The sequence below is a fragment of the Xenopus tropicalis genome, chromosome 9 (genome assembly GCF_000004195.4).
Source record: "Xenopus tropicalis strain Nigerian chromosome 9, UCB_Xtro_10.0, whole genome shotgun sequence".
Classification (NCBI taxonomy): Eukaryota; Metazoa; Chordata; class Amphibia; order Anura; family Pipidae; genus Xenopus; species Xenopus tropicalis.
The window spans coordinates 33,855,100-33,882,456 of NC_030685.2; the positions used below are offsets into that span (position 1 = coordinate 33,855,100).

Sequence of the window (27,357 nt, forward strand, 5' to 3'; positions counted from 1 at the left end):
TTTAGCTTCCCTGAAAAAATAGTGAAATGCATTAGAAGTCAATAGAACTTACCATGCAACATTTTTTTTTACAGCCATTGGAGTCTGTGAACATTTTTCTGCAGTGAAACCTGCTGAAAAATTTTGCTCATCACTACTTGTAAGATACATACAGTATTTAAAATAAGGGGAAATTATAGAGAAGGAATTTCCCTGCATGGTAAGGTTGTCTTTAAACTTACAGTCATTATGATTTTTACTAGAACAATGGTTCTCAACCTTTCCTAAATGCCGCAACCCTTTAATACAGTTCCTAATGTTGTGGTGACCCATGTGATAAGGTTGAGAACTGCTGAACTAGAAGAATGTTTACATGGAAACTCCATGCAATAACCTCTTCACTTTGTCAGTCAGTGCGTATAAGTAGTTAGTATAATATTTGGCTGAATGGTGCTTGTTTGTTCCAAGTAGTCAAACTAGAAAACTGTTTCTGTCTTTGTTAACTTTTGACTTGGAAAAGAGAAAATGTTCTTGAGATTCAGGAAAGTTTTAATAATCTTACATAAGATCTAAAGCTGGTTATAGATTAAAAAGATCTGCTCGTTTGGCAAGGTTACCAAACAGTTTGCTATTTTTACCCAAAATGACTTCTGTAAGGTAGGGAGGACATTTTGGTGAAGGACTGCAGCTAAAAGCAATAATGTTATATATTGAACATTAAACTTTATGGATTTAAAGTAGCAGTGTAAAATTGTAAATGTATTTGCTAGCTTATGTACCATATATAGTGACTAAGGCTTCAACACTGAATAGCTGTGCTTTACAGACTTGCATACCAGGTTTCGGTTATAATAGCTGATAGATTGGAATGCTTAGAGTCTAGGTTTTTATGGTTGACTTTATGCATACGTGGTTATACAAGTCTGAAAGTGAAGATATGAAACTGCTTGCATGCATTTGGTACAGTCAGTAGTTTGTGATGGAGGCAGAAATGAAAATTGAGGTTAATATTAGGGAAGTGTTCTGGCACCACCTTCTGGGGATATAAGTACATGTACTGTACTGAAGGAGTTTGGTGGAGAATAAAAAGTATATTTTAAGCCCACTATCATAACAGAAAGTTACTAAGGTATGGGGCTGCACTATGCTTAAGTGTGATGGGGAAAAACATCATCCTTTGTGAGGGGTTGAATTAGCCAAAACAGTAAGCCAATCAGGATTGGACTGGCCTGGCATTCTTGGTGGGCCTAAGAGAATATTTACTGTGGGCCTATATTAAATCCTGTATCATTTGCCACTATCTATATCTAATTGCTTTGAGAGTGGGCCCAGGGTATCAGGTTTTCCTGGCTCTCAGATCTAGTCCATCACTGGTTGAATACATAGTTACATAGTACATTTGTAGTCAAGTGTGGTAATAAAGGTGCCTATGTATTTAACCGATGTTAGATCTTAGTGCTTCTAATGATATCCTGGCTCAAAAAAAACCAAAACAGTTCTTCATTATGGCTCAGTAAAAATTACCAACTGTTAATAAATCATAAAGAAAATACACAAAACTATAACAGTTGAATAATTATGATTTTCAACTTTTATTTTTAAAGTTCTTTACAAATACCATTATTATATTCAATATAGTTACAAAAAAAAAAAAACAAAACAAATTACTAAAGAAAATAGCATTCTGTAAGAGATTAAGGAATAATATAACTTAGCAAAAAATAAATAGTTTCAACCTAAGAATAAATTTTGTCTAACCGAGGTAATATATCACCATATTCTCCCAACCTAGCTAGCAACTCGATGGCATGTTTGATTCATTCATGTGACCTTTTTGAAAAAGACAAAAAAATATGAATCTGTTTAGAAGAGACCTGAAGAAATACGCCTTCTTTTCATATAAATAATTACCTGTTAAAGATGTACAAAAGTTATCTAGCACCTTAAGACCAAACTTATGGTTTAAAGCATGAAAATGTTTTGCAGGTAGCAGGAGACTCGGCAACATTTTATTCCAAATATCAATGTTGCCCTTAACCAATGACAGAATTAGGCCAGATGGGAAATGTAGCTCCTTCTCTCTGTCACTAAAAATGATAACGGCTGTGGTGTTCTGAGGCAAAGGGAAAAGAGCAGAAGCCAAGGCAGAGAGTAGCACCCCTGTGCGCCTGTTTTACTGCAAAATACAGGCAGCCTGACGTTGTCCCGCTAGATTCCTAAAACCTGGAGAACACCTGGTTCCTGAGATTGTTATATATTTATGGAGCGTTAATCGTAAGCAAAATGGAAAGGCTCTAATAGAAAATCTGGGGGTATTGCAGGCTGTAGGTGAAGGCTCATTACTATCCACTGACCTCCTGACAGTTCAACATGTGAAATATTTAAGAATAATCTTATTGATTATAATAGTTTTTGTTTTAAAGGGATAGTTCACCCCTTCGATGAACTTTATATGATAAAGACAGTAGTAGTATACTTGCAATTGGTCATTTTTTTCTTAATTATTTACCTTTTTTTTGTTTAGAAGCTTGAGTTTGAACTTTGACAGGGCCAATTACAGAGTGGGGTTGGGGGGGGGGGGGCATTTACAGGTGCATGCTGAAAGAGGCAGAATAGAAAGGCTAATAATTAAAAAAGAAAAAAAAAAAGATACTGGAGACCAATTAAAAAGTTGCTAATAACCTGTGGCATAACTATAAGGCGTGCAAAGCAAACCCTCCATTACTCCACCCCGCCACCCCCGCAGATGTAGGAGAGCAGCTGTGGAACGGGGGTTTTTCTTAACTTTGGAGGAAGCAGACCCCCCAATCCAGACCCCCCTGTCTCCCACATCCCCCTGCAACTGTGGGGTCTGCTTCCTCCATAGTTACACCAGTGCTTATAGTAAAGATAATATAAAGGTAAACTTTCCCTTTGACAGTGCGTCAGAAAAGATTTAGATTTTAATTTCTTACATTTGAGCAACAAGAACAATTTTTTAACTGCATGCCTTTACCTCTGACTGGCTAAATTATGTTTCTTAACGTGCCTTATTGTCTGATGGGAACGCACACAGATGTTAAGCTCCAAAACAGACGCAAGCTTCCTGCATATATCTAGATAACTTTTGCTGCATAGAGATGATTAAAGCTGCAACGGCATGTTGCAATAGTTTCCCTTTTTTGAAGGCTACAATAAAAAATATTGGCTAATGCTTTGATCCGTGCTCTACAGTAAGAGTATGCTGGTGTTATGAAGGATTTTGGAAAATATAGATCTATATATATTTTGCAGTACAAAAGTGTAATGCTACTTGGTAGCAAAGGGAAGAATCCTAGGAGTTCTTTTACGCTGTTACTATGTGGTGGGGAAACCCCACACTATTGCTGAGAAGATAGTAAATTCAGAATCTAAATATATTCATTCCGCCTACATATACTAGCATAAATATATAACCTAGCATGGCACAGAAGCACTAGAATGAACATATTGCACATGGAAGAAATCAGACCTTTAAGAAATAAATATGTTTCCAGGGAAGACCTGGCCATTTAACAAGCAAGTTGTAAGATTTTGGCATAGGCTTATCTTCTATGTCTGTATTTAAAAAAAAAAATGGCCACCAAAGGAAAATACATAGCAGCTTCTTTGATAAGTAGTGGACCCTGCCCAAAGAGTAAATCAGCTCAGCTTTGAGTAGAGTACAATGGTGCTAGGGAGCAATTAACAGCAGGCATGGGATTTTAAAGGAGTAGTTCCCCATTATTAAACCTGTGGTTTTCATACTTTAACTTTTAACTGATTTCCATTTTTTTTTTTTTACCATTGTTATTAAATACAATTTTTATGCCAATTTATTTTTTCCCAGTGGCAGTTCTATTAGCTTAGATGGCAAAGCTTTAAACTGTAACAGTTCCATATATTAGTGGCAGGTATTTCTTAGCTGCAGCTTTGGCCATTACCGAGAATGCTCATTCAATTCTACAACAGAGCAACTGTTCCAATTTGATACAGTAATGACATTTCCCAGTGGTACTATGAAACACCGAACACATGTTTACAAAGTTTACCAAATTACAGAGTTGGCAAATCCCCTACCATTAGGCATAGTAAATCATAAACACCATACCTTTTTTTTTTTGTATGGAAAAAAAACCATTTCCTTATTATATAATTTTAGCACTGAAACATTTGTTTCTCTACAACTGAATATTTCTATGAAAAAACACAAATTGCTTCTTAAATGGACACTTCGATTTTACAGAAGTTAGGGGAGCCCTCCAATAAAAAAATAATTCTATTTTTCTCTTGACCATTAAATTAAATAACATGGAAAGTAACAAGAGTTATTTTAGTGGCCCTTTACAGTATATGAATAATAGCTGTTTAGTAAAATAGCATTTGTGTGGAAAAATATAGCGTTTTGAACTCCATAGCAAGAATGGTGTTTTTTTCCTGAGGCTTTATGTGAAGAGCTTTACATACATTATTCCACAGCAAAAATAAACAAACCACTCTTTAAGGGCCACAGTTGTCAGACTTGCCGCATATCATATCAGCCATCCATTCTTTGAGCAGGTCAGCCATTATACTACAGAACATCCATGAGAAGAATAATAGTATTCTGACTTAATCAACATGGAAAGTGTAAGAAAAGTGAAGAACTGCAAAATTATCTTCGTGCCTTTGTCTTGGTTCTCTTATCTTAGTGGCTTTTGCAAACTGGACCAAGTATGACAACCTGTTAGGATCCACGTGAGTAAAACAACCTTGACTGGGTATCCAGGCATCTTCAATGTGTGACGTATTGAAATCTGAGGCCAGGCTCTGGGCATCTATTAAGCTGCTATAATGGCCACCTTTTTCCTCAGAGGTCTTTTAAAGGCAAAAAGAACAAAACTTAATGTGGCACGAAGCATTACATTTTGAATTGCTTGGAATTAGGGAAGGGAAAGAATCATAGTCGCATTGCCCATTAGTGAAAAACATTAACCATAATTTAAGTCAACAATAATAAAACATGTCCCTGTATACGTAAGGGCATGGAAACTGTCCAGGCATGCGCTGCTCAACTACTACTCAAGTGATCTTCAAACATCATAACAGCTATAGCTTAGCAATGCAGGTTTAGCACAAAACAGTACAACTATTTTTGTCATTCCAACCCTCGATATCTACAAAGTTACATCAAAGTATGAAACGACAGGAGAAATGAAGAAGTGCAGCATCTGATGGCTCACCGACCCACACCAGAAACTGATGCACAGTTTTACATTCAGTGGGCAGGTGAAACCAACTCAACAGAATCTATACAGAAAACAGAAATTGGAACTTGGCATAACTGCATGATATGCAGGGGACTGTGGTGGCTTAAATAATTTAGGATATCTGAAAAATTCCAGTCAGCATCAAGTTGTTCTGCAAAAAGATCAAACCAAGGTAAAGTAAATGCACGTGAGTGCTTACAATCATTTCTGTACAGATGTGGTGGAAAGTCTTGTTTCAGAACACATTTCAGTAACACTTGGTCAGTGAGTCTTCTTCTTGTCAGAAAGTGCATTTCATCCCAAAAAATGAGAAAACAGTACTACAGAAATTACACTAGGCCAGAATCTTTGGCCATATTAAAGAAAATTCCTTGTTGTTGAAGAAGGTTGCTTGGAGAATCAAACTCCACAACTTGTCCTTTGTCCAAGACTATAACCCTAAGAGACAAAATACATTAAAGAATTTAAAGTGTTGAACTTCATATGAAACAATTCTAAGGGAGGAAATAGGTATTTTATCAAATATTCTATGATTTCTGATTTCTATGATTTTGTCCGAATGCTGCACCCCCCCAAAACATTATAAGAAAAGTTTAAATGCATTGTCTTTAGTTATTGAATGGATACTATCAATTGGTAATTAAACACTGCTGGAAAAAAAGAAGCCAACTATGCAATTTACATCCCCATCTAGACTATAAATAAAAACTCTACTAGACTACACTGTGCTCAGTAGCACTTATATGGAACTAATGCCAGTTGAGTATAATGAACTTCCAGAGAGCAAAAAAGCCATCAGTAACTTTCAAGCCACTGGCAATAATTCAGAGGGCACCCTTATCCCAAATATAACCAATGTTTGCCCTAGTGCAGTACCCTGTCTTTTTAACAAGTGACTAATAACTGCTACCTGTTTATTGGTTGATTATAGGTGATTTGACCTGTAGAAAACGTTGCACCTTTTATTACCTATTCCCATTAGTTTAACTATATAATAGGCAAGTAATGGCTAGTTATAAGGGTGTTGTTTGTATTGCATGCAGCCCAGTCTATCCCACGGTTTACATTTCTAAGACATATACTTAATGCAACTTAAAATGCTTTACTTTGTGTAATCCATGATGGTGTTGAGTCGATGTGCAATGGTTATAACTGTGCAATCTTGAAACTCTTTTCTTATGGTCGACTGAATTAGTCCATCAGTTTCCAAATCCACCGCAGCAGTGGCTTCATCCAACACCAAGATTTTGGTCTTTCGGAGAAGAGCACGTGCCAAGCACACCAGCTGCCGTTGGCCAATGCTGAAAAATAGTCACAACACATTTTTCTAAAAGCTCTAGACTCAATGAATGAAGATTGATTTTTATGAACACACATTCAAGAATATGAGTGTAAAAAAAAAAAAAAAAAAATAGAAATCGTACCTGAGATTTTCCCCTCCTTCTGCACATTCATGATTGAGTCTGTCAGGGAGATTGGCAACAAATCTCTTCAGGTGCGCAAGCTCCAGAGATGTCCAGATATCATCATCTGTGTACTTGTCAAATGGATCCAGGTTCATCCTCAGGGTCCCAGAAAACAAGACTGGATCCTACAGAAACACACATATGCTATACCATGTTCCATTTCCAAGGTAAAATTATTCATATACCCAAATTGTACGGACATCTTTTGCTTATAGATTCACAGTGTACAAAGTTTGCAGTGTGCAGTTTTAGACAATTTTTTTTTTTTTTTTTTAAACCAACAATTTAATGTTAATCCAGTGTCATTGTGGCCTAAAAAGGTCAATGAGCCAGACACAATTGCAGCCAATATGGCAAAGTTGACATTAAGTAAGGATGATATCACTTCTGACGTTCTATTTCAACATATGTGTGCGCCAGACGTTGGCTGCTGTGGGAAGCCTCGAGCTACTGCCATCTTTAAAAATGGGTTTGCCTGCATCAACAGACATGACAAAGGCAGCACTGCTGCAATTCTTTCTGTGTCCACAACTGCACTTGGGGGTTCATAATCATGGAATTATTATCTATATTATTGAACCAAAAGCATTAATGTATTCCTTTAAGTATCAAACAGAATACTTGGACACATTAGGCTAAAATAAAGCTGTGAACACTAACTATATTGAAGAAAATAACTGCCCCACCCAATTTTCCTGAAACTATACAGTTATTATTGTTTGATATTACTTTAAACTGGCCACACAAAAGCTATTATAGCTCAGACTTGTAGTTTCTCAACCCAAGTGGTCTAAAATTGCAAACTGAAGTCCCACTTCAAAAAGCCTGCAGGAATATGTGGTCGTATGTTAATAAGTGAGAGCAGATATGTCTTGTGCAGGGAGTTAAATATACTACATATATTTACATTCTGGTGAATAGATATAGAACACCTGCTAATATCAAGCAATGCAAACCAAGCTGCCATAAACTGAATTACCAACCAAAGTATTAGATAAAAAAAAGAAAGAATACTTTTACCCAGAACATTAAATTAAGCATCAAATCAAAAATTGTTAGAGCTGTCACACATACTCCTTATATAAAAACTAATCAATTCCTACCTGTGGGATAATAGTGACTCGGAAACGGAGGTCATGAAGACCAATTTTGGCTAGGTTGCACCCGTCTATGACTATCTCCCCAGCAGCAGCTTCATTTATGCGAAACAGGCCCAGTGTCAGAGAGGATTTTCCAGCTCCTGTTCTGCCAACTATTCCAACCTGCACAGAATAAACACAAATTATATTTATAGTTTTAGAGCTGCAGAGGCTTCCTTCTAAGTGCAAGGGGATTCCTACACCTCAAGACAAGAGTTGCTATACATAATGCTCTTAGCCTCACACAGATTTTATTGCCTTAATTTATAGTCCCTGCTGTCTGGGTACAGCTTGCTGTGGGTACAGCCACACATCATGTTCTACAGGCTGTTATATTACTTATACAGTAGGAAGGACCTGTATGATGGGACTAATTAGAGCAAATATTGACCAAAGGCTTAGCAGGGCACTCATGCTTAAGGAAGAAATTAAGATTTTGAGCAACTGAACTGCCTTCTAGAAAGGTAAAATAACCAATGGATGAAAATGAAATATGTAAAATCTAATAAATTCCATATTGATGGCTCTTTAAGAAAGCTCGGCAAAAGGCCTATATATAATGGGTAAAAAAATGTTTCTTTAATTTAATTCAATTACAGCTAAAGTATTGAAAAAGAAATCAGAAAAGTTTAAACAATGTTTAAAACAAATGATAGTATGTTGTAAAGTTATTTTGTCAGGGCCTAACTGAAACATACCTTTTCTCCTCCCTGTATAGTAACATTTATGTTTTTAAGAGCCAGGTCCAAATCTTCACGGTATCGCAAGCCATAGCCACGAAACTCAATTTTCCCTTCATGTGGCCATGTGGCTTCTGGTGCAGTCTCTTGAACAGTCCATGCAGCCTGGGCAAGAAACAAATTACAATAACAAAAAAAGCCTTTGATAAGCCTATAATTGCCCAGTTTAACTGCAGCACAACTGATTATTAGACTTGACCTCAGTTTAAAATGACAACATCCTACATTTATAGCCAATAAACCATGAATGCTCTTGATTCCCCCTGAAACCTGCATGTCGGTCCAGTAACAGACAACCAATCGTAACCATTTAACCATAAGCATGTCTAAGGTTGCCTATGATCTCTCTAGTTTCAGCTTGGTAGATCACTGTTTAGTAGTATATAGATAAACAAGTGAGTCTCCCAAGCGTCTATTACTTTTCCATTTGTGAACAAAATAAAGAACCATCACATTACCCCGAGTCATAAGACAACTGCCCCCTTCAAGACATTCAAGTTTGTTAGATAAAGAACTTGTATTGAAGTCAGGCAGATGTGCTGAACTTCCATGACAAATGTGAAGAACCAAGCTACTTACCTCCTGCTTGAGGTCAGCATATTCTTTCACTCTCTCCACTGCAACAATATTTGTTTCCAGTTCAGAAGACATTCGTACCAGCCAGTTCAGATAAGTAGTGACCTGTAAGAGTACCACAGTGGATGAACCTACCTAACCAACATTGATATTTATCCTTTACAACATATACATATGATGGCACTATATAATAATTGCAACAAACAAGGCCTTTGCAGCTCATTTTTTTCAGAAAGAAATGTATTTTAGGTTCTAATACACTTTTGGGTTATGTAATAAAAGACATTAAGTTTGCCCAGGGGCAGCAATCCATAGCAACCAATTAGCAGATAGAATTTACTGGTCACCTATCTAAAAGCAAACATTTCATTGATTGCTATGGGTTACTGCTCTGCAAATTTAGTGCATTTTATTACATATGTGGGTTTGTGTGATATTGCTAGGAAGGAGGGTAAGTTTGAAGAGCAGTTACCTTACAGCAAGTATAGTATGGGCTATGTCCCACAAGAGGGCATGCCCACTTTTGCTTGGTACAACTCATTTGGGGCCCTATCAGAACAGTTCCCTTGTTGCAGAGCGCACAGGTCCACCTCATATACATGAACTGAGCAAAATGAATTAAATACTGCCTATAAGTGCAGCCGGCTCTTGTTAAAGGGGAACTAAATCCTAAACATGGATTTGACTAGACATGCCAAATTTTATGTACTGATCTTACTGCACCAGCCTAAAGTTTCAGCGTCTCATTACAGTAAAGATCCAGGCCTGTCACAGGAGCTCACCATGTTGGGTCTGGGCAGCTGTTGAGAAGCTTAACTTAGGGCTTGTGAAAAATCATCATGCAGAAATTGAGGTTTGTTTATCTTAGAAGTTTATGCTACAGGGCTGATTATTTCTGATGCAAATTGCACTGGTTTCTGAGCTGTATATAATGTGACTCTGACTTAATTACTAATCAGCCTTATATTGTGACATTATATATATACAGCATATTTTGAGTCAGTCCCTAAGCTCAGGTAAGTGGCAGCAGCACAGAGTATGTACAGGGAATCGGCAGAAAACATGATGGGGAGCTACTGGGGGCATCTTCAGCGCCGGATTTGTAATCCAGCGCTGGATTTGTAACCCTCCGTGCATGCGCATTACACTCTACGCACATTCGCAAATCCCCCCACTCCCGCAGGGCACTTGCGAGTCCAGTTGTACTCACATACGGAGCAGTATGGAGGGGTCCCCATTGCTCCGTATGGCAGCAAATTTCAGAATTTCGGTGCGGCATGCCCCCCGTAAATTGTTGCCGCCTTAGGCTAGGCCTTTGTGGCCTCGCCAAAAATCTGGGCCTTGGCATCTTTGGAGGCACAGATCTTCCCTGCTAAAGGCTGTGGTTGACGTGGGCTGGTACAGAACCACAAAGCCTAAACGTGCAACATTTCTTCGCTAGTTCTCGAGTTAGGCTTTAGTTCTTCTTTAACTGCTAAGGGTTTCCAGAGCAATTAATGCATATCATTTAATGATCAAATTTAATTTTAGTATTCCTGTTAAATCACGACAATAAATGAGAAAGTTAAAAAATGTAATTTGTCTCAAAATGCTGTCTTCTTCAAACTGAAGTGTGATTTATTTTAACCATGCAAAGCATTACTTTATAAGGAATTTTGCAAGCAATATCCAAAGAGCTAAATGCATCTCAGACATCTTTCCAGTATGGAAGTGCTGGCTCTTCGGCATGGCGAGATCTGTTTAAACAGAGATAATTATGACTTTATAAAGCAGACACTGCCAAGGCAGCCACTGAGTTAATACTTTGCTGTGGCTAAAAATGACACAGTGTATACACACCGACAGTTTTCCAGTAGGAAACTGTGGATTGTATCAGGGTTCGGAAGAAGGCTGAATTTAGATGATAAACCTGCAGTGTGTCACATGCAGAAGGACTACTGTGTATATTCATAGTAATTACATAGAGAACACAGGAATATTGCTGTGTTGCTGGGTCATTAAACAGGCCAACTTATTTGGGTGATGTATTTCTAGAATTAAACCTAAACAGTAAAACTAGACAGATGTTAGTTTCAGTTACCTGTAAAGCGTAAGAGACAGAAAGTCCAACAAGTCCAGGGCTAAGCGTTGTTCTAGAAATCACAGCAAAGAGAGAGGCAAAAAGAACGATGCAGTTGCCAACAAACTCCAGACGGATTGCCAACCACCTACAGAAAGAAACAGATACAGATCAAAGTCAATGTGCAGCAGCCATATTATCGGCAGAGCTTCAATGCACAGTAACAATTATGTCTTCTATAATTTAGGGAACACTCATGCATTTGTGTTTTCATTAAGGAAGGCGATTTGGCTTTAATTGAACAAGGAATATGGTTATATATATTTTGCACAGTTGAGGTACTGTAATAGAGAAGGGAAAAGACTGTGGTTGACTCAATGTGGCCATACATGGGCAGATTTAAGCTGCCAATTCATCTCCTTCAGATTGAGTTGGCAGTTTATCTTCCCCATGTATGGGACTCTCCGAAAGCAAACTTATTAAATGACCAGATCTTAAAATGTACTAAAACTCCTGGTGTCATTGTGGTACAATTTTAACATAGCAGTTGTAGTACTTAGGAAACATATTAAAGGGTATCTTTATCTTTCTAAAGAATCTTAATTTTCCATGTCGTTGCCATATTATGCTACAATATCACAGACGGCTATATGTTCTTAGCAGCAGTATGGCCAACATTATCAATACCAGTTCCATAGTTTGCATGGTACCATTATTTTATCCTTACAATATACTGCATTCTAGTACAGTGCTTGTTATAATGCCCAGTTTCAGGGGAAACATTCCATGTGTAGCCAAGGAAAGTGCAGAGGGTACCTGTTAGAGACAATGCTAGGGTAGTAAGCCCTCTGGTTTTCATCAACTTTAAAGTCACTGATCTGTATAAAGCGCTTCTGTTCCCCAAAAGCTCGAATGACACTGGATCCTAAGAGAGTCTCATTGAAATGTGAATATACAGGAGATCTGCTGACGGACTCGAGTCTTTTCAGCTGCCGTGACGTGGCGACATAAAACCTCTGAAAAAGTTTTAAAATGGTTAAACGCTAAAGGAAAAAAACACCAAAAACAGCAGTAAATGCATTGGCTTCAAAATAACGGTCACTAGTGGGTTGAACAAAATGTTATCCTGCTGCACCATTTCAACTTGTGCTGTTTTTTTCTACATTGGTGGCCCTTGCAAAGTATTATGCATCCTACTAGCAACAATACCTCCCTTAAAGGGAATAACAGGTTCCAAATATTTCCTGTAACCAACTAAAAGTCTTTTACAAAACACAATGCGTTGAGCTCAGAAGTATGTATACGCATGCACAGCTTTTTTGAGGTCTTCCCATAATACAGGCATGGGATCTATTATCCAGAATGCTCGGGACTTGGATTTTCCAGAAAAGGGGTCTTTCTGCAATTTGGATCTCCATATATAAGTCTGCTGAAAATCATTTAAACATCAAATAAACCCAAAAGGATTGTTTTGCCTACAATAATGATGAATTCTATCTTAGTTCAGAGCAAGTACAAGGTACTGTTTTACTTTTACAGAGAAAAAATTAGAATTACTTGTTTAAAAGGGAGTCTGTGGGAGCTTTCTGAATAATGGGTTTTTCAAACCTGTATGCAGGACTGGGGATCAAAGGTTTCTCCCTAACCTTTATGCTCTATTAGTGGTTGTATACATAGTTCATGTATGTGATAGTATAGATTGGTAGGTGTGGGTTGTGTGTGCTGGGGTTATTTGGATGGGTTGAACTTGATGGACTCTGGTCTTTTTTCAACCCTATGTAACTATGTAACTGGAAATCCAACTCCTTATGCTGATGAAAGGATCCCTATCCTCTAGGCCAGGGGTCCCCAAACTTTTTTTTACCCATAAGCAACATTTAAATGTAAAAATTATGTAAACAAAAAAGTGTACCTTGGGGTACCAAATAAAGGCTGTGATTGGCTATTTGGTAGCCCTATGTGGCTGGCCGGCAGGAGAATGATTTTAAGACATAATAGAACCCCTTCTTAAGTTATCAAGTTGTTCTGTCCTTAAAACACATTCATTTTGTGCCTCGCACTATTGCAGGTTTTCCACTTAGGGCAATCAACTGCAATGCACTTTGCATCAATATCCCCCAAACAAACAAAGGGAAGTCCAACACATAGGCAGACCAGGTTACAAGCTGATGAATGCAGACAAAGAGCAGTTTGCATTTATTTATTTATTTATATATATATATATATATATATATATATATATATATATATATATATATATATATATATATATATATATATATATATATATATATATATGTATATATGATGTGAAACTATCATAAAACTGAAATTTTAGTATTAGCTTTATCATATTAACAAACATTGTTCTAAATAAAATAAATATTCTGTACTGTTTCTGATATAATCAAGTAACTCTTCACTATTTTGTTATTTCAGAAACAACAGAATTTTTAATTGACATATTTAAAAGTTTTTATTTTCATGATAGTTCCCCTTTAACTATATATTTTTCAGGTGTTAAAGTGCTACACCACAGCATTTCTCTAAAGAACTGGAACAATGTAATTTATTACATATTCTACACTTTACGATCCATGGTTTCCATATCACTGTTTGCTATTCACAGTATATTTAATGTGATGTTATAATACATTATGTGGAAAATATGTGAGAAGCATCTTCAATTATACCCTTTAAGTAGTTTATATAATGAATGTAAACTCACCTTTTTATTGCCATGTCAGTTGAAATATACAGAGTTTTAATGCATGCATAAAAATGTCAACACAAGGAACGCAGACAGCCTCACCAGTAAATCATACAGCCCTGATTCATAATATTCACTGCACCAGGAACTTTTGTACTTCTCTCCCAACTGTACTTACTATGTATTCAAAAGAATGGCAAATGCTCTGCTTGCAGAAGGTGCTGGCTATATAATATACTAAGTACAGCATTTCTGACTGGTCCCCATATGATATCCTCAGCATCTGCTATGGGCAGAGTTCACAGATTCATTTGAAGGAGGGAAAGATGGTTTGAAAGTTGCAGTCTTCGGAAAGTACTTTGGGGCTCTTTTACCAACACTGGTCAACTGGACAGTTGCAAATATAAATCATTAATATTTAATATACACTGACAGCAGGGGCATCACCCCCACCTTGCTCAGAAATTCAGCATCAGAGCAGGTCGAGGGGGGGCTGCATCGCTAGAGAAGAGAGTGCTCTGCACTCTGAACATTTGGTTTAATAACTAGAATTTCAGCTCTTAGAGTTACTAGCAGTGGCTTTTTCCCCACCCGTGGCAACTTGTCGGGGCGCTACTGCCTGAGGCACCTCTCCCCATGGTGGCAGCAAAATTGACAGGTGAAGCATCTGCCTGTCATTGCTCACACAGGGTAGGGTTTTGCCCCAAAAATATATGCTTTTACCTTGGGCCACCATTGGAGGGGAAATTGTACCAGGCCCAGTAAAATCTTCTTTGGAATGGGGCCCGGCTACACTGAGAAAGTTATGTCAAAATGTATGCAATCTACATAACTTCCACAAAAAACTGCCGAAAAACTTACGTATTAACCTAAAGACAATGTAGAGATTCTTGACTGGGGATGGCAGGGGCAAACTCCACTGCCCCCCAATGAACTGACTGATTCACTGTTTACATAAACTGCTTATTATAGAGCAAATGTCAGCTGTTTATATTGATATCTATTTACTGAGTGTCTCCTATATGAACTTTTTAGCAGTGAAATGACTAATTAATGGATCCCACAGCGACATCATTGGGCCTCCTAGACATATGCAATTTATGTAAGTTAAAGAAACTTATGTATAAACAACACTGATGCTCAAATAAAAGAATGACTTATTAGTAAAAATAACGAATGTGCTATTTTTATAGACTTCTTACAGACTAATTTTAGGGCCCCACTGCAAGATTTCTTGCTGCGTTGTCTGGCTTTATGCTAAATTTAAAGTGAAACCATCACTATAAAAATCCATACGAAGAGGATTTAAAGCACAGGCATTAACATCAAGGTCATGCACGCACTATTGCTCCTCCAAGCTACATATCCTGATGCAGCCTTTGCTCACCATTCTCGCTAAAGGTGACTGCACTAAGGTCAAAATACAGAGCAACAGGGAACCACTTTGTTGGGTCGGCAAGTCAATAAATCATTCTGCCAGATGATCGTATGGGCAAGTACAAATGCTCATTAGCCCAAAGAACTGAAGGGCTCCTCATCTCATCCAGTCTCTCAGTGACTGCTGGAAAACCAGTAGTGTGCCTGCACTAATCTACCACATCATGCAGCAATGTGATATTGTTAGGACCAGCATGCTCAACACTGCTCTGTGCAAGAATAACAAAATAAATATCTTATGAGAAGGATTCCTCAATTTATATTTACCTGTACAAAGAAGTAAACCAGACCAAGGGGTGGAATGATTACAGCGACTATGGGGGTTGCAGTTAGAATGATAACACATGCACCGATGACATTAAACAGGGACCCCATGAACATCTTAATGATCTGAGGGATGGTATTGTCAATGGTGTCTATTTCCTTTGAAAAACGGTTTACAAGATTCCCACTTGGGGTCCGTTCAAAGAAGCTCATAGGAAACCGCAGGACATTGTGCAGCAAATCTGTGTGAAGGAACCGGGATGCAAGAATCCCTCCTAGGGATACAGCCGTAGAATATCCGTACACTGCAATGCCTACAATGGGAAGAAAGTGACACACGTTACCTTCTGCTTCATTAGCCTCAGAATGATCAGGTTAAGCTATTTTTTACCCTGCAGTATTAGTTTGCAGTAACCCATAGCTACCAGACAAGAACTGTTCATTTTCAGTAAAGGTTGTTTTCATCCACAAGAGCTAGAGAGATGCCCTAAGGTGCCCTAAAACAGCAGCAGTGTCCCACTAAATTTTCCTTCCCCAGAGAACTCTACAGAGTGCATTGCAGTGTGACCAACAGTTGTGCTTCTTATCTCTATGTATGATCCCATTTACTTATAAAATAACACAAGAAATACATGATAAGCCTAATGCTTAGTACTGTCAATCAGAAGAAACCTCAGCATACCTTGTGAGAATCCCAAAGCTCCATAAACACTCAGCCTCATTGTAGTATTTTGTTGTGTCCCATTAACAACCTTGTCATCTGTCCACAGACTAAGCCAATAGTTAGAGGCCAAAGATGCAACATGGTTGCACATAAAAAGAAAAATGCTTAGGAAGCAAAGAAACAGTCCGATGGCTTTCATATACTCCCAGAATACTGCCAGCTTTACCTATCAAACATGAAAGAAAAATTTTAGCCTGGAGACTTACTGAGATTTAATATGATACTACACTTGTGTAAAACATGTGCACCATTAATAAACCCGAAATCTCTCTTAAGGTCCACATCTGTTAAATGAAAGTGAAACTTCATAAAATATACTAAAAAGCTTGATCAGAAGGAATCTCATCTCTAAAGGATTTTCTTCATTATTTGGCCCTTTAAAACCTTAAACAGCTACAGCTGTTTGCAGTCGTCTCAAAAAAGGGTGTGGTCACCTGGAACTCTGGTTGTTTTCTTCCACACTCCACAAATACACAGGCAGGTTAACTGGTTCCTGATAATTTTATCTACAGGTATGGGACCTATTATCCAGAATGCTCAGGACAAAGGGATAAAGGGTCTTTCTGTAATTTGGATCTCCATACCTTAAGTCTACTAAAAAATCCTTTAAACATTAAATAAACCCAATTGGACTGTTTGCCTCCAATAAGGATTCATTATATCTTAGTTGGGATGAAGTACAAGGTATTGTTTTATTTTTACAGAGAAAAAGAAAATAATGTTAAACTTTTTGAATTATTTCATTAAAATATGGGAGATGGCCTTCCTATAACTCATACCTGTATAAAGTTTGTGTGATCTCACACTGCAAGCTTCACTAGAGCAGGGACTGACCTGTAATTCAGTGCGCTGAATATGTCTGCGCTATACACTGTAAGACAGGGATGGGCAGACTTTTTTCGTCCGCGATCGACCAATGAAGCCGGGGATGCGGAAGTGCGGCGTATATACGCCGTATATACGCGACACAGCATACGTATGCATTCACGCGGCACTTCCGCATCCCCGGCTTCATCGCAGTCCACCAGAAATCCACGGGGGATCAACTGGTGGACCGCTATCGACGTATTGGCCACCCCTGCTTTAAGAGGATCATAATAATAATAAAACTAAACAGACAAGGGGGTGTGGCTTACCCTTCCTGTTTTGGCTTTGTCTGCTTCAGTCAGTTTCCAATCATCTTTTTCTGAGCTGTTTAAATCTCCTGTCTTGTTCTGATTCAAAGACTTGGTTTCAGAGGATGCACTTAATTGTCTGAAATTAAAGAGAAAATGTATATGAAAGTGCTAAGGAGCTAACATGCAAAAAGATAAATGTGCTAAAGCTGCAATAAGAAGTGGAATGACTGCAACTGCATGATTTCTGATACACACCTCTGTAAATTCCTTTCATTTCTTAAAATTCCATTCTCCAAACGTTTTTCTTCTGAAGGGACTGGACTTGGTGCTTCTATGGGAGTGGAGGAAAAAGGTGGCATTTTAGAGAAGCTTCTTCATTATACGGGATATTATTCAAAAAACTTACATTTCTTGTTTATATTTGGCACACGTCAACTGCGCAATTCAACGAACCAGAATACAACTGGATGAAATAGTCACTTTAATGAATCATTCTGGGTAACAGCAAAAAGTTTACACTAATCAGAGTGCCTTCTAAAAACCACCAGATGGTGGGAGAGGATTTTCACACATTACTTGAAATTACCTGAATATTAAGCCAGTTACATGAAAAACCGTACTACAAAAGCAAACAATTCCATTCAATGCTCTGGCAGAAAGGGGCTGTCACCCACTGCAGCAATGACAGTTTTTAACCATTGCATTTACTTCCCAAAGCATGCAGAACTACCCTTCTTATTCCTTTTAAAAGAGGTTGGACAGTGCATTTAGGAGTATGTGTTTGGCTAGAAATCTAGTTACTGTATATAGCACAGGCCTAACAAGTAGTAAGTATAACCTATATTCTAGATCAGATGTCCCCAACTTTTTTTTACCCGTGAGCCACATTCAAGTGTAAAAAGAGTTGGGCAGCATGATAAATGTTACTGGGGGTGCCAAATAAGGGCTATGATTGGCTATTTGGTAGGCCCTTATGTAGACTGTCAGCCTACATGAGGCTCTGTTTGGCAGTACCAAAAACTTGCCTCCAAGCCAGGAATTCAAAAATTGAGGCCACTGGAATCAACATCCAAGGGGTTGGGGAGCAACATGTTGCTCACAAGCCACTGGTTGGGGGATCACCATTCTAGATCAATGGTCCCCAACCAGTGCCTTCAGTGGTCTCAAACTAGGTGTTCATTTTTGAATTTAAGACTTAGAGGAAAGTTTTGGTTGCATAAAAACTCAGGTGTACTGCCAAAGAGGAAGACTGTTTGCAATTTGCAAGGTGAAGCTACTCCTTGGTTCTCACCTAGTAATAAATGATTTGCTGGGGTAGCCAGAAGAGGCAACCCCCTTAATATCACTGTTGACATGAGAAGATACAAAGTCATTACCTGCATAAGTGACAGCAGTACAGTAATCAAACCAAATTCTCCTATTTAATGCTAATTCTCACCTGTGGAAAAGCCCAGACTGGCATCAGCCTGTTAACTTTCCTGCCTCTTGTCCCTGTGCCTGGGCCAACACAATGGTTTCGGGCGCAGGGACAAGTGGTGGATAACAGCATTTCAGAGCGAATATCTGCTTTGTGTGCCTGCACCTGGGCCAAAATTATGGAGGGACTGATTCTCGGCCTGAGTTTTTCCACAGGCTGAGAATCAGCCCCATGTGGCATCAGCCTTAATGTTTCTTTTCCAGTCATAAGTAATTTAATCAGCTGGTTCATCTTAGGTTCATCTTTATTTTCCTTATTACAAGTGACATCTCCACGCTACTGTTATCAAAACAATGTCTATTTTCTTTTCATTGTCTTATTTTCTAAGATGCAACCAGAAACCTTCATTCAATCTGTGACCAACAAAAATACTAATTTCTACTAAAAACACAATACAGAAGTAGAACACGTGCATTTAAACATCAAACACAGCATGCTGTAAGACAAACCTTCCTCCTCTTCAACTTCTGTTGTGTTTGCTGGAATCAATGCAGCACAGAAAGGAAGACAATGTAAAGGTTACGTTTGCAGGGCAACAACAATCTATCCATTAAATCAAGAGATGCCCATGCACCACAAGAACCAAACCTACCATGTGCCAGACTCTACTATAAAACTGAAAGGCTAACCTTGCTGGCTTTTCTACCCAATATCAGATTTTGTAGCCATTGCTCATAGAAGTTTTGTATTCCCCTCTGAATGCTAGAATGGAGCTAAGCTCCATACACTGTCTATTTCTAAAATCTATACCATGGACTATTTACTTTATAATTTTCCCTTTATAATATCCACAATGAAAAGTAAACCAAAAAGACTAGATATTAATGCTACAGGGCTTCTGATAGCAGTGTTTGTGAATTATATTGCAGCTACAGCTATGTATTGATCTTTGTTTGGGTCACCAGTCATGGTTAATTACAGTATGCTATTAAATGTGGCCTAGCAATTGAGGAGTATTAAGAGGATGGACAAATGTGTCTAATTTTGTGTTAGGCTTTAGGACAGGGCAAAACTATTTGTCAACTCAAATGAATTTACCTATAAAGTGCAACCCCCCCCCCCCCCAAAAAAAAACCTCTGACCCTGCAATCTACCAACCAAAACATAACACTAGTGAATAGCCTAACTGTTCCTTAAGGACACAACCATTTGCCAGGGTAAAGCTATGGTAACAATACACAGCAATTTATGGCAGAGTGCTGTCCATCAATTAAGTGGAACAGTCCTTGGGTATGGTAAACAAGCACAAGTGTGTGTCTCAGGTCATTAGAAAGGAGACATTTGGGTCAGATGGGTTTAACAAAAATAAAAAAAAGACTCTGTTGCAAATCCTACATGCTATATTCCAATACAATATACTGGGGCATATGTATTAAAAACTGTCCAAATTTCTTGGGGGCCCCACATATGGATTGATAACCATCAAATATGGATGGAATTGGCCAAACTGTTAGACCCAGTTGCTATTTTGCTAAATGTGGTATAGAGAAAACTGATAAGGTGTACTGTACTTCTGTATTTTACATTTAAAGTGTAAATCATAATTATTATAAGGTGATATTGACATTTCAATTTGCAATCAAGTTAATAAACCATTAGTGACCTTAAACACATTATCCCTGTGTATTGCATATTTGATTCTGGAAGCTCCAGCAGCCCTTTGCACTGTTATTCACTGGCCCACTGAATGTTATTTGTACGTACCCCTAGGCTTTTTACCTTGGCCCAGTGTTGTAAGCTTGAGGGAAATAAACATAATATACAGTGACACACAGCAAATACAGAGCATTCAGATATAATCTGCTCTCTTCTTGGTTACTTGGCTTACCTTCTTGATCCTTATTTTGTTCAGCATTGGCGTAGGTACGAAGAAATTCAGCAAATGCTCCATCTTGCATTAAGAGGTCCTGGTATGATCCGACTTCTGTGATTTTCCCATCAACCATTACTATGATGGAGTCCATTTGAGGCAGGTAACTTACACCATGGGTAACAAGAATACGAGTCTATTACACACAGGGGATAGAAAATGGCAGAATTTAAAATGATGAAGCTAGAATTAACAGCAGTTACAGACAAGTGTTTAAGATAATGACAATTTACAGTGGTTACTGATATGTAGATTTGGAAAGGACCAATATCCTCAAAAGGTGTCCATTTTTTTATGTAACATTTATATCTGTTCTTCCAGCACCCTTAAATCATTTATTTCTTAGCAAAATAAGTCCTGTTTTATACTCTCTATAAGGATCTGTCTACAGCCATGGTGCATCTGAAAGCCATCTTCCTGTGTATTAGTTTAAGGGTGTGCACACTTATGCAACCACATTGTTTTAGTTTTTTTGGTTTTCGTCCCTCGACCTAAAAGATTTCAGTTTGTTTTTCAATTGAGTGGTACAGTTTATAGGTCACATTAAAGGTGGAAAAAGTTCTAAAATGATTTATCTTTGTCTCATTTTTGTACAGCACAGGAACCTGATATTTTACCAGGGGTGTGTAGACTTTTTATATCCACTGTACATGGAGTGCACAGAGTGTAACCCAAACAATACATAGCCCCAGTCACCCAGAGGGGCAGCCATAAGGAGCTCCAGCATCACAGAACAATGGACCCTGGGAGTTGGTTACTTCCGAGTCATCAAAGGACTGCAGCTGTGAAAGTAGAGGAGCATCCAACCCTACAGAGATGAGTGGTGATCAGCAGAAACACAGCGCCCAGGAAAGTGGTCTGGTGAAAGGATTCTCTGCATTGGCTATGGTATCCATGTCCCGACCTGTACTTGGGATGCCATCCGCAGTCATTTCAAGTAATGGCATGGTGTCTCATGTACCCAAGCTGTAACACTTCCCCTCTTCCCTAAGCCAGCACTGGTGGCAATTTTAGGGTAGCTTCTAGTATCCAACCTGCACTGCCTGGCACTCTCCTTTCTGAAGCTCAGATTTCAAAGCAAATTCAGTCAACTACCCCTGGTGGGAAACCAATTGCTAATTATAATACATGCTGGCCATTTAATTACTCATCGTGCAGGTGGCAGACCATCTGCAAGTTTAGGCATGATTGCGCGTATTGCGGTGGTAGTCATTCTGTCTTTTGCTGCATCAAAGAGGTTTGTTTTCACATCATTAATGCCAGCACCAAAAGACCCTTGTAGCCAGAGTGACAATGCCAATGAGTTGGGCAAAATGCGTTCAAATGGTGTTGCTGCTAGAGAAATTTTTTAAAGTAGGCTTCTGGATCTCCTTAGTAGACTTTCTTTGTTTAGTGCCAGATGGTGGCAGAAAAGATAGGTAGAGAAGTTAAGCCCCCATTTTAAGAGGCTTTTATGTCAAGAGTGACACTGAATTACTATTGCCCATACACCCTAAAATGCAAATGGGGGAGGATTAAGCCTATGAAACCAATGCTGTGGTCAGGAGACACTTCCCCCAAGAAATGCAACCATTCAGGGAAATTCCAGCCTATGAAAAAACAACTGGTAAATAGTTAGTACCACCATATGGGGTTCACCTAGACGTGATATGGTGGATTTCCAATTTAATGATAATAAAATTGAAACTAAAAACCCTTGTTTTTAAAGAATATGCACTAGCATAGCCGCTACATTACTAGTGAAACAGGGAATGTGCATTGATCACTCTCTCTTGCATGCTAGAAATTATTTGGCTGTCACTTTTATGGTTGATTCTGTTTTGAGGTGTTCACTCGATTTCTACAATGGGAGGTAGAGTGACACTGTTCTTAACTTGTACCATATTTAAATGATATTTTTTTCAGAAAAAAAAAAGATATTTCAAATTTTACTGAATACATTTGGTATTATGCTTTCAGCTAGCAAAACTGTACCACAGAATAGGCTCATACAGTTCTTGGATATCAAAGTGGCCGAAGCTTTGTAGGAGTTTGTAAGATGAAAGGTTAAGGCACCAGGAAAATGAAGTTGAAGCACTTTCAGTCTCTTAGAGGACCCTTGGGGGCCCATTCATTAAAGTACGAATGAGAAAATTTTGTATATTTTCTAATTTTTATAACTGTGCGTTATTTCCACAATGTTTTGGTTAATTTTCGCAACTTTTTCATGCTTTGCGTCAATTTTTGCGTCAAAGTCGTTTTTGAACATTTCTTTATTCATTCAAGCTTTGGTATTGTGACTTTCCTTGGGCCAGGTTGCAGCTGCAGAGTGCCATTGAGCCCTATAGGAGACTTTCCTTGGGCCAGGTTGGAGCTGCAGAGTGCCATTGAGCCCTATGGGAGACTTTCCTTGGGCCGGGTTGGAGCTGCAGAGTGCCATTGAGCCCTATGGGAGACTTTCCTTGGGCCGGGTTGGAGCTGCAGAGTGCCATTGAGCCCTATGGGAGACTTTCCTTGGGCCAGGTTGGAGCTGCAGAGTGCCATTGAGTCCTATGGGAGACTTTCCTTGGGCCAGGTTGGAGCTGCAGAGTGCCATTGAGTCCTATGGGAGACTTTCCTTGGGCCAGGTTGGAGCTGCAGAGTGCCATTGAGTCCTATGGAAGGCTTCCAAAATCATGCAATAAAGTTTCAAAGCCAGAAAGGTTTTGCGCTGTTTATAATCATTCGGATACGAAAATTTCGTAACTTTCAGATTGCAACCACAAAATTTCCGTACGACCAAGAAAAGAATTTTCACGCACTTTTCACACATCAGAAATTATCGTGGTCATTCCACTTTTAACAATCCGAAATTCGTGCTTTGATATATCTGCCCCTTGAAATTAATGATATGTGTTATTTTAAATTGGTAGGATGTAGGAGATTGGTTACTAACTCCAGTTGTCACATCAGAGTGCCAGGTGAGGTTAAGGATGTTCTAAAAGTCTGGGTTCACTTTTTGTGAGAGTTTAACAATCGATCCTATTGGCAGCATGATTTCTGAGATGCTATTGGGTACTCCTAAATAGAAAATTGCCATTTTAAGAATTAAGGACCGCCTCCTGGGGTCCTAGGGTTTACAGTGCACACAAACAAGCCAAGGCACACATACATGCTAGGCCGCAACAGCCAATTAGTGGACAAAGTTCTGCCTTTTGCTTCCACACTAATTCCTGTTAGAGCTGCATTATTTCTGGTCATATGATCTCTGAGGGAGCACACCGCCCATCACTAAATGGTGGATCAAGGGAAAGGATGCAAAAGGACAATATTTATGATATATATATTCCAGTTTGGCTAGATTATTTAATAGGTCACATAACATAATATAAACTATCTGTTGGTTAAGTATTTATTCTGGGGGTATAGTTTTCCTTTAAGAGGAAGTGGGTTGCCCATAATACATGTGGCAGACAAAACTTGGCAGATGTATGGGAGTAGATGAAGGGGGTGGCTGGCCTTCAGAGAAGTTAACTAACAAGAAAAAAATATTACTGGCAGGAAAGGCATTGTTCTGTTTGTACTGGAGCAGGATCAAGCCCAGTACTCAGATGCAGCGATAAAAAAGAAGCTGGCTGGGATTTTGTTCTGCAGAAAGTTATTAAGCCAAGAAGACATTACAAAAAGTTTTTAAGTTAAATGGATTGTTAAAGGTAGAGGAAGGGTTAGAAAATCTTCAAGAACTAGGAACTCACACCTACATTACTATTAAGTATATCAGTTTCAGTATTACCAAATGTTTGCTTTTTAAATTCCAAGATGGGTAGGGTACAATCATATGGCTATTCAGCAGCAGTTTCACCAGGATATGGCGTATAAGGGCCTTTTGTTTTTACACTGCGTTTTGCTCCAACAGTTAATGGGCCATTTTTTGTACACGGGGATGGTATCTACCTCACTAAATTTCGGTTCTTCCAAGTCCTGAGGGCATGTGTCAATTCATTGGCTTATTCCCAGCTGCTTACAAACTACATTGTCCTCGTATGGGTGCGGCTACGCTAAGCAGACTTCATTATTTGGAAATGTACCAAAGCTCACAAAGGAATGGAAGTGTGACAGGCACAGTGTCAGGGGTTATTGCCACAATTGTAAATAATGGTTAGGAGTTGCTTTCTGCTCTTTTGTGGAGGCAGAGTTCAGGATATAAGGCAGGCCGCTGGGTAATCTCGCTATAGAAGCTGGCTGAGTTTATACATTTACTGGAATTGCAGTTATAACATGCATTGCGTTTGGTTTATGCTATTCTGAGCTGCGACCTATTCCCTAACAATTCCAGTGGTGCAATCTTTTTATTGGTTTATACCTTAAAGGTGCAGTCTATGATCCCATGTAATGATTATTAGCAATCAGATGTACTCTTGTGTTCTTGAAGTGGCAATGATTTAATTAGCAAACAATATCACCATAACACCAATGATTCAAACCATGTAATGATATGGTTTAACACTACAAACTAAAGATGCCGTACATGGGCTTTTATAAGATTTACTGGTCCATGTAAAAGAGCCTCCCAACAGTTGTCCTATTTGGCATCTGGCTGGATATCAATTGGGCAGACATGAAAATCCCATCGGGTGAGGACTGAATCAATAGGCCAACAATTGGATTAGCCTGATTTGGCACAGCATGTGGGTGGCCAAAGTGGGCAGAACATCTGATGTGCATTTGCCTATATCCTACATACAGTAGGTTTTATTCCCTCCCCCTCCACCCATGGTTACACAGCAGATTTATTTCTATAAATTGCAGTAGTGTTCCTAAAGTAAACACGCTATTTTACCAGAACGGTGTTATATTTAAATACACATAATCCCTTTAATTTTTGGTGCTTCTGCTATTTTTTTTAGTAATGAGATGTAAAGGATGGGGAGAAGGAAATAACATTAGAAGAAAGACCCACATAACAAAAGAGGAATTTACCATGGTAAATACCAGGCAACAAATAACAACATACTCACTTTATTTTTAAGCATTCCTTTAGGCCCAATTACTTTGTCAAATATGTGCTTCCCCACATGGGCATCCACTGCAGATAAAGGGTCATCAAGTAAATAGATATCCGTGTTACAATAAACTGCACGGGCAAGGCTCACTCTCTGCTTCTGCCCTCCAGATAAATTCACCCCCTTGACATAAAACAAATTAATGGAAAAAAAAGAGTTGATATCAGTATTCATCCTTGGGAACTTGCACCTGCATAAAGGCTCATGGGAGATGTCCAAGGATCCGTGATTATAGCCAAATGGCAATTAAGGCAAACCAGAGGTTAACCACAGAGAAAGTCTAACCTTTTCTCCAATCTCGGTTCGGTCCCCAGTAGGTAGGATCTCCAAGTCAGGTAGCAGGGCACAAGCTTCTATCACTTTTTTGTACATAGATTCATTGCTTTCTCTCCCAAACAGGACATTGTCTTTGAGAGATGCATTCTGTATCCAGGCTTGTTGAGAAACATAACCCACTGACCCCTGAAGAACGAGGGAAAATTATTGACAGCGGCAGAATGAATGATTTTGCCTCTCATATCAGCCTATCACAACATATTTATACCCAGGACCCCAATTATTTTTAAAGAAAACATATACATAATATATGATATATATTATATATGAGCGGGATTTATTTTCCTTTTCTTTTCATGTTTTAAGTATAATATATATAATATATATAATATTATTCTGCACACAGAATTTTATTTATCATAATATTTGTGTATATTTAGGAGTGTACCCTGTGCTTACACAATGCTCTTCTGATTTGATCAGATGAAAGTTTTTTTAAAATTAAAATAGAAAGCTGCCTGACCTACCTTCATAGCCACATATCCATCTTGTTTTTCCATCTCCCCCAACAGTGCTGACAGCAAGGAAGATTTCCCACACCCCACTTGGCCAACAACAGCAACCAAGGACCCCTCCGGTATAGAAATGTTAATGCTGAAAAATAAATGAATATATTGCAAAATACTAGAACTGAGCAAAACATAAAAAAAAAGAAAAGTAGAAACAATGGCAGAACTCTGGGGCTGTGTAACGACATCCGGTCTTCTTCTTAAAACCCTTCTTTCTGGGTAGATTAATGGTTTAGTGTTTCCTCAATCTAACATTTTTTTCCTACTGTAAAGAGTAAGTAATGAGCCAAGCTGGAATCAGCCAGGGGAAACCTGTCAGCAAGTTGCAGTATTTGTATTGTTTGAAGCTTACAATTGATAAGTTGAGGCCCTCAAAAAAACATCAACAAAAAAATAATACAGACCATTTGTTAAGCAAATTTACCACCATTCACTACAATGAAATTTTATTTCAATATATTGTTGCCTGAAAAGTAACTATTTTAGGTTAACACTTTGAAACACATCTACGGTCACATGCAGTCCTAGGGCAATTCATTTTCTGCCTGTCCAGACGGTTATGTGAAGGAACCCTGATCAAAAAGCAATAGTTCTGGTCTCAAAATGATCTGCTGCCAAGTCAGTGTAAGAATGGCAGTTAATATCTGCACGTATTTGGGCATAATATTTTATAATATCTTATTGCA

The 27,357-nt window shown here is 38.5% G+C and overlaps 1 protein-coding gene across 3 annotated transcripts in view; it reads right to left on the reverse strand.

Annotated features, from left to right (window-relative positions):
* Nucleotides 1-1,547: 1,547 nt before the first annotated feature.
* Nucleotides 1,548-27,357, reverse strand: part of abcc1 (ATP binding cassette subfamily C member 1) — a 65,673-nt gene continuing 39,863 nt past the window's right edge. The window contains exons 16-32 of one of the 3 annotated variants that reach the window (XM_031892517.1): nt 26,630-26,756; nt 26,112-26,288; nt 25,782-25,949; nt 20,764-20,941; nt 19,385-19,414; nt 17,714-17,789; nt 17,477-17,594; nt 16,299-16,506; nt 15,620-15,930; nt 12,022-12,221; nt 11,227-11,353; nt 9,150-9,251; nt 8,529-8,675; nt 7,795-7,953; nt 6,650-6,816; nt 6,332-6,526; nt 1,548-5,663 (exon numbers count right to left, since the gene is read on the reverse strand). In XM_031892517.1, coding sequence (XP_031748377.1) covers nt 5,555-5,663; nt 6,332-6,526; nt 6,650-6,816; nt 7,795-7,953; nt 8,529-8,675; nt 9,150-9,251; nt 11,227-11,353; nt 12,022-12,221; nt 15,620-15,930; nt 16,299-16,506; nt 17,477-17,594; nt 17,714-17,789; nt 19,385-19,414; nt 20,764-20,941; nt 25,782-25,949; nt 26,112-26,288; nt 26,630-26,756 — 2,599 coding nt within the window. In that variant the 3' untranslated portion in view covers nt 1,548-5,554. 3 annotated transcript variants of the gene reach the window in all.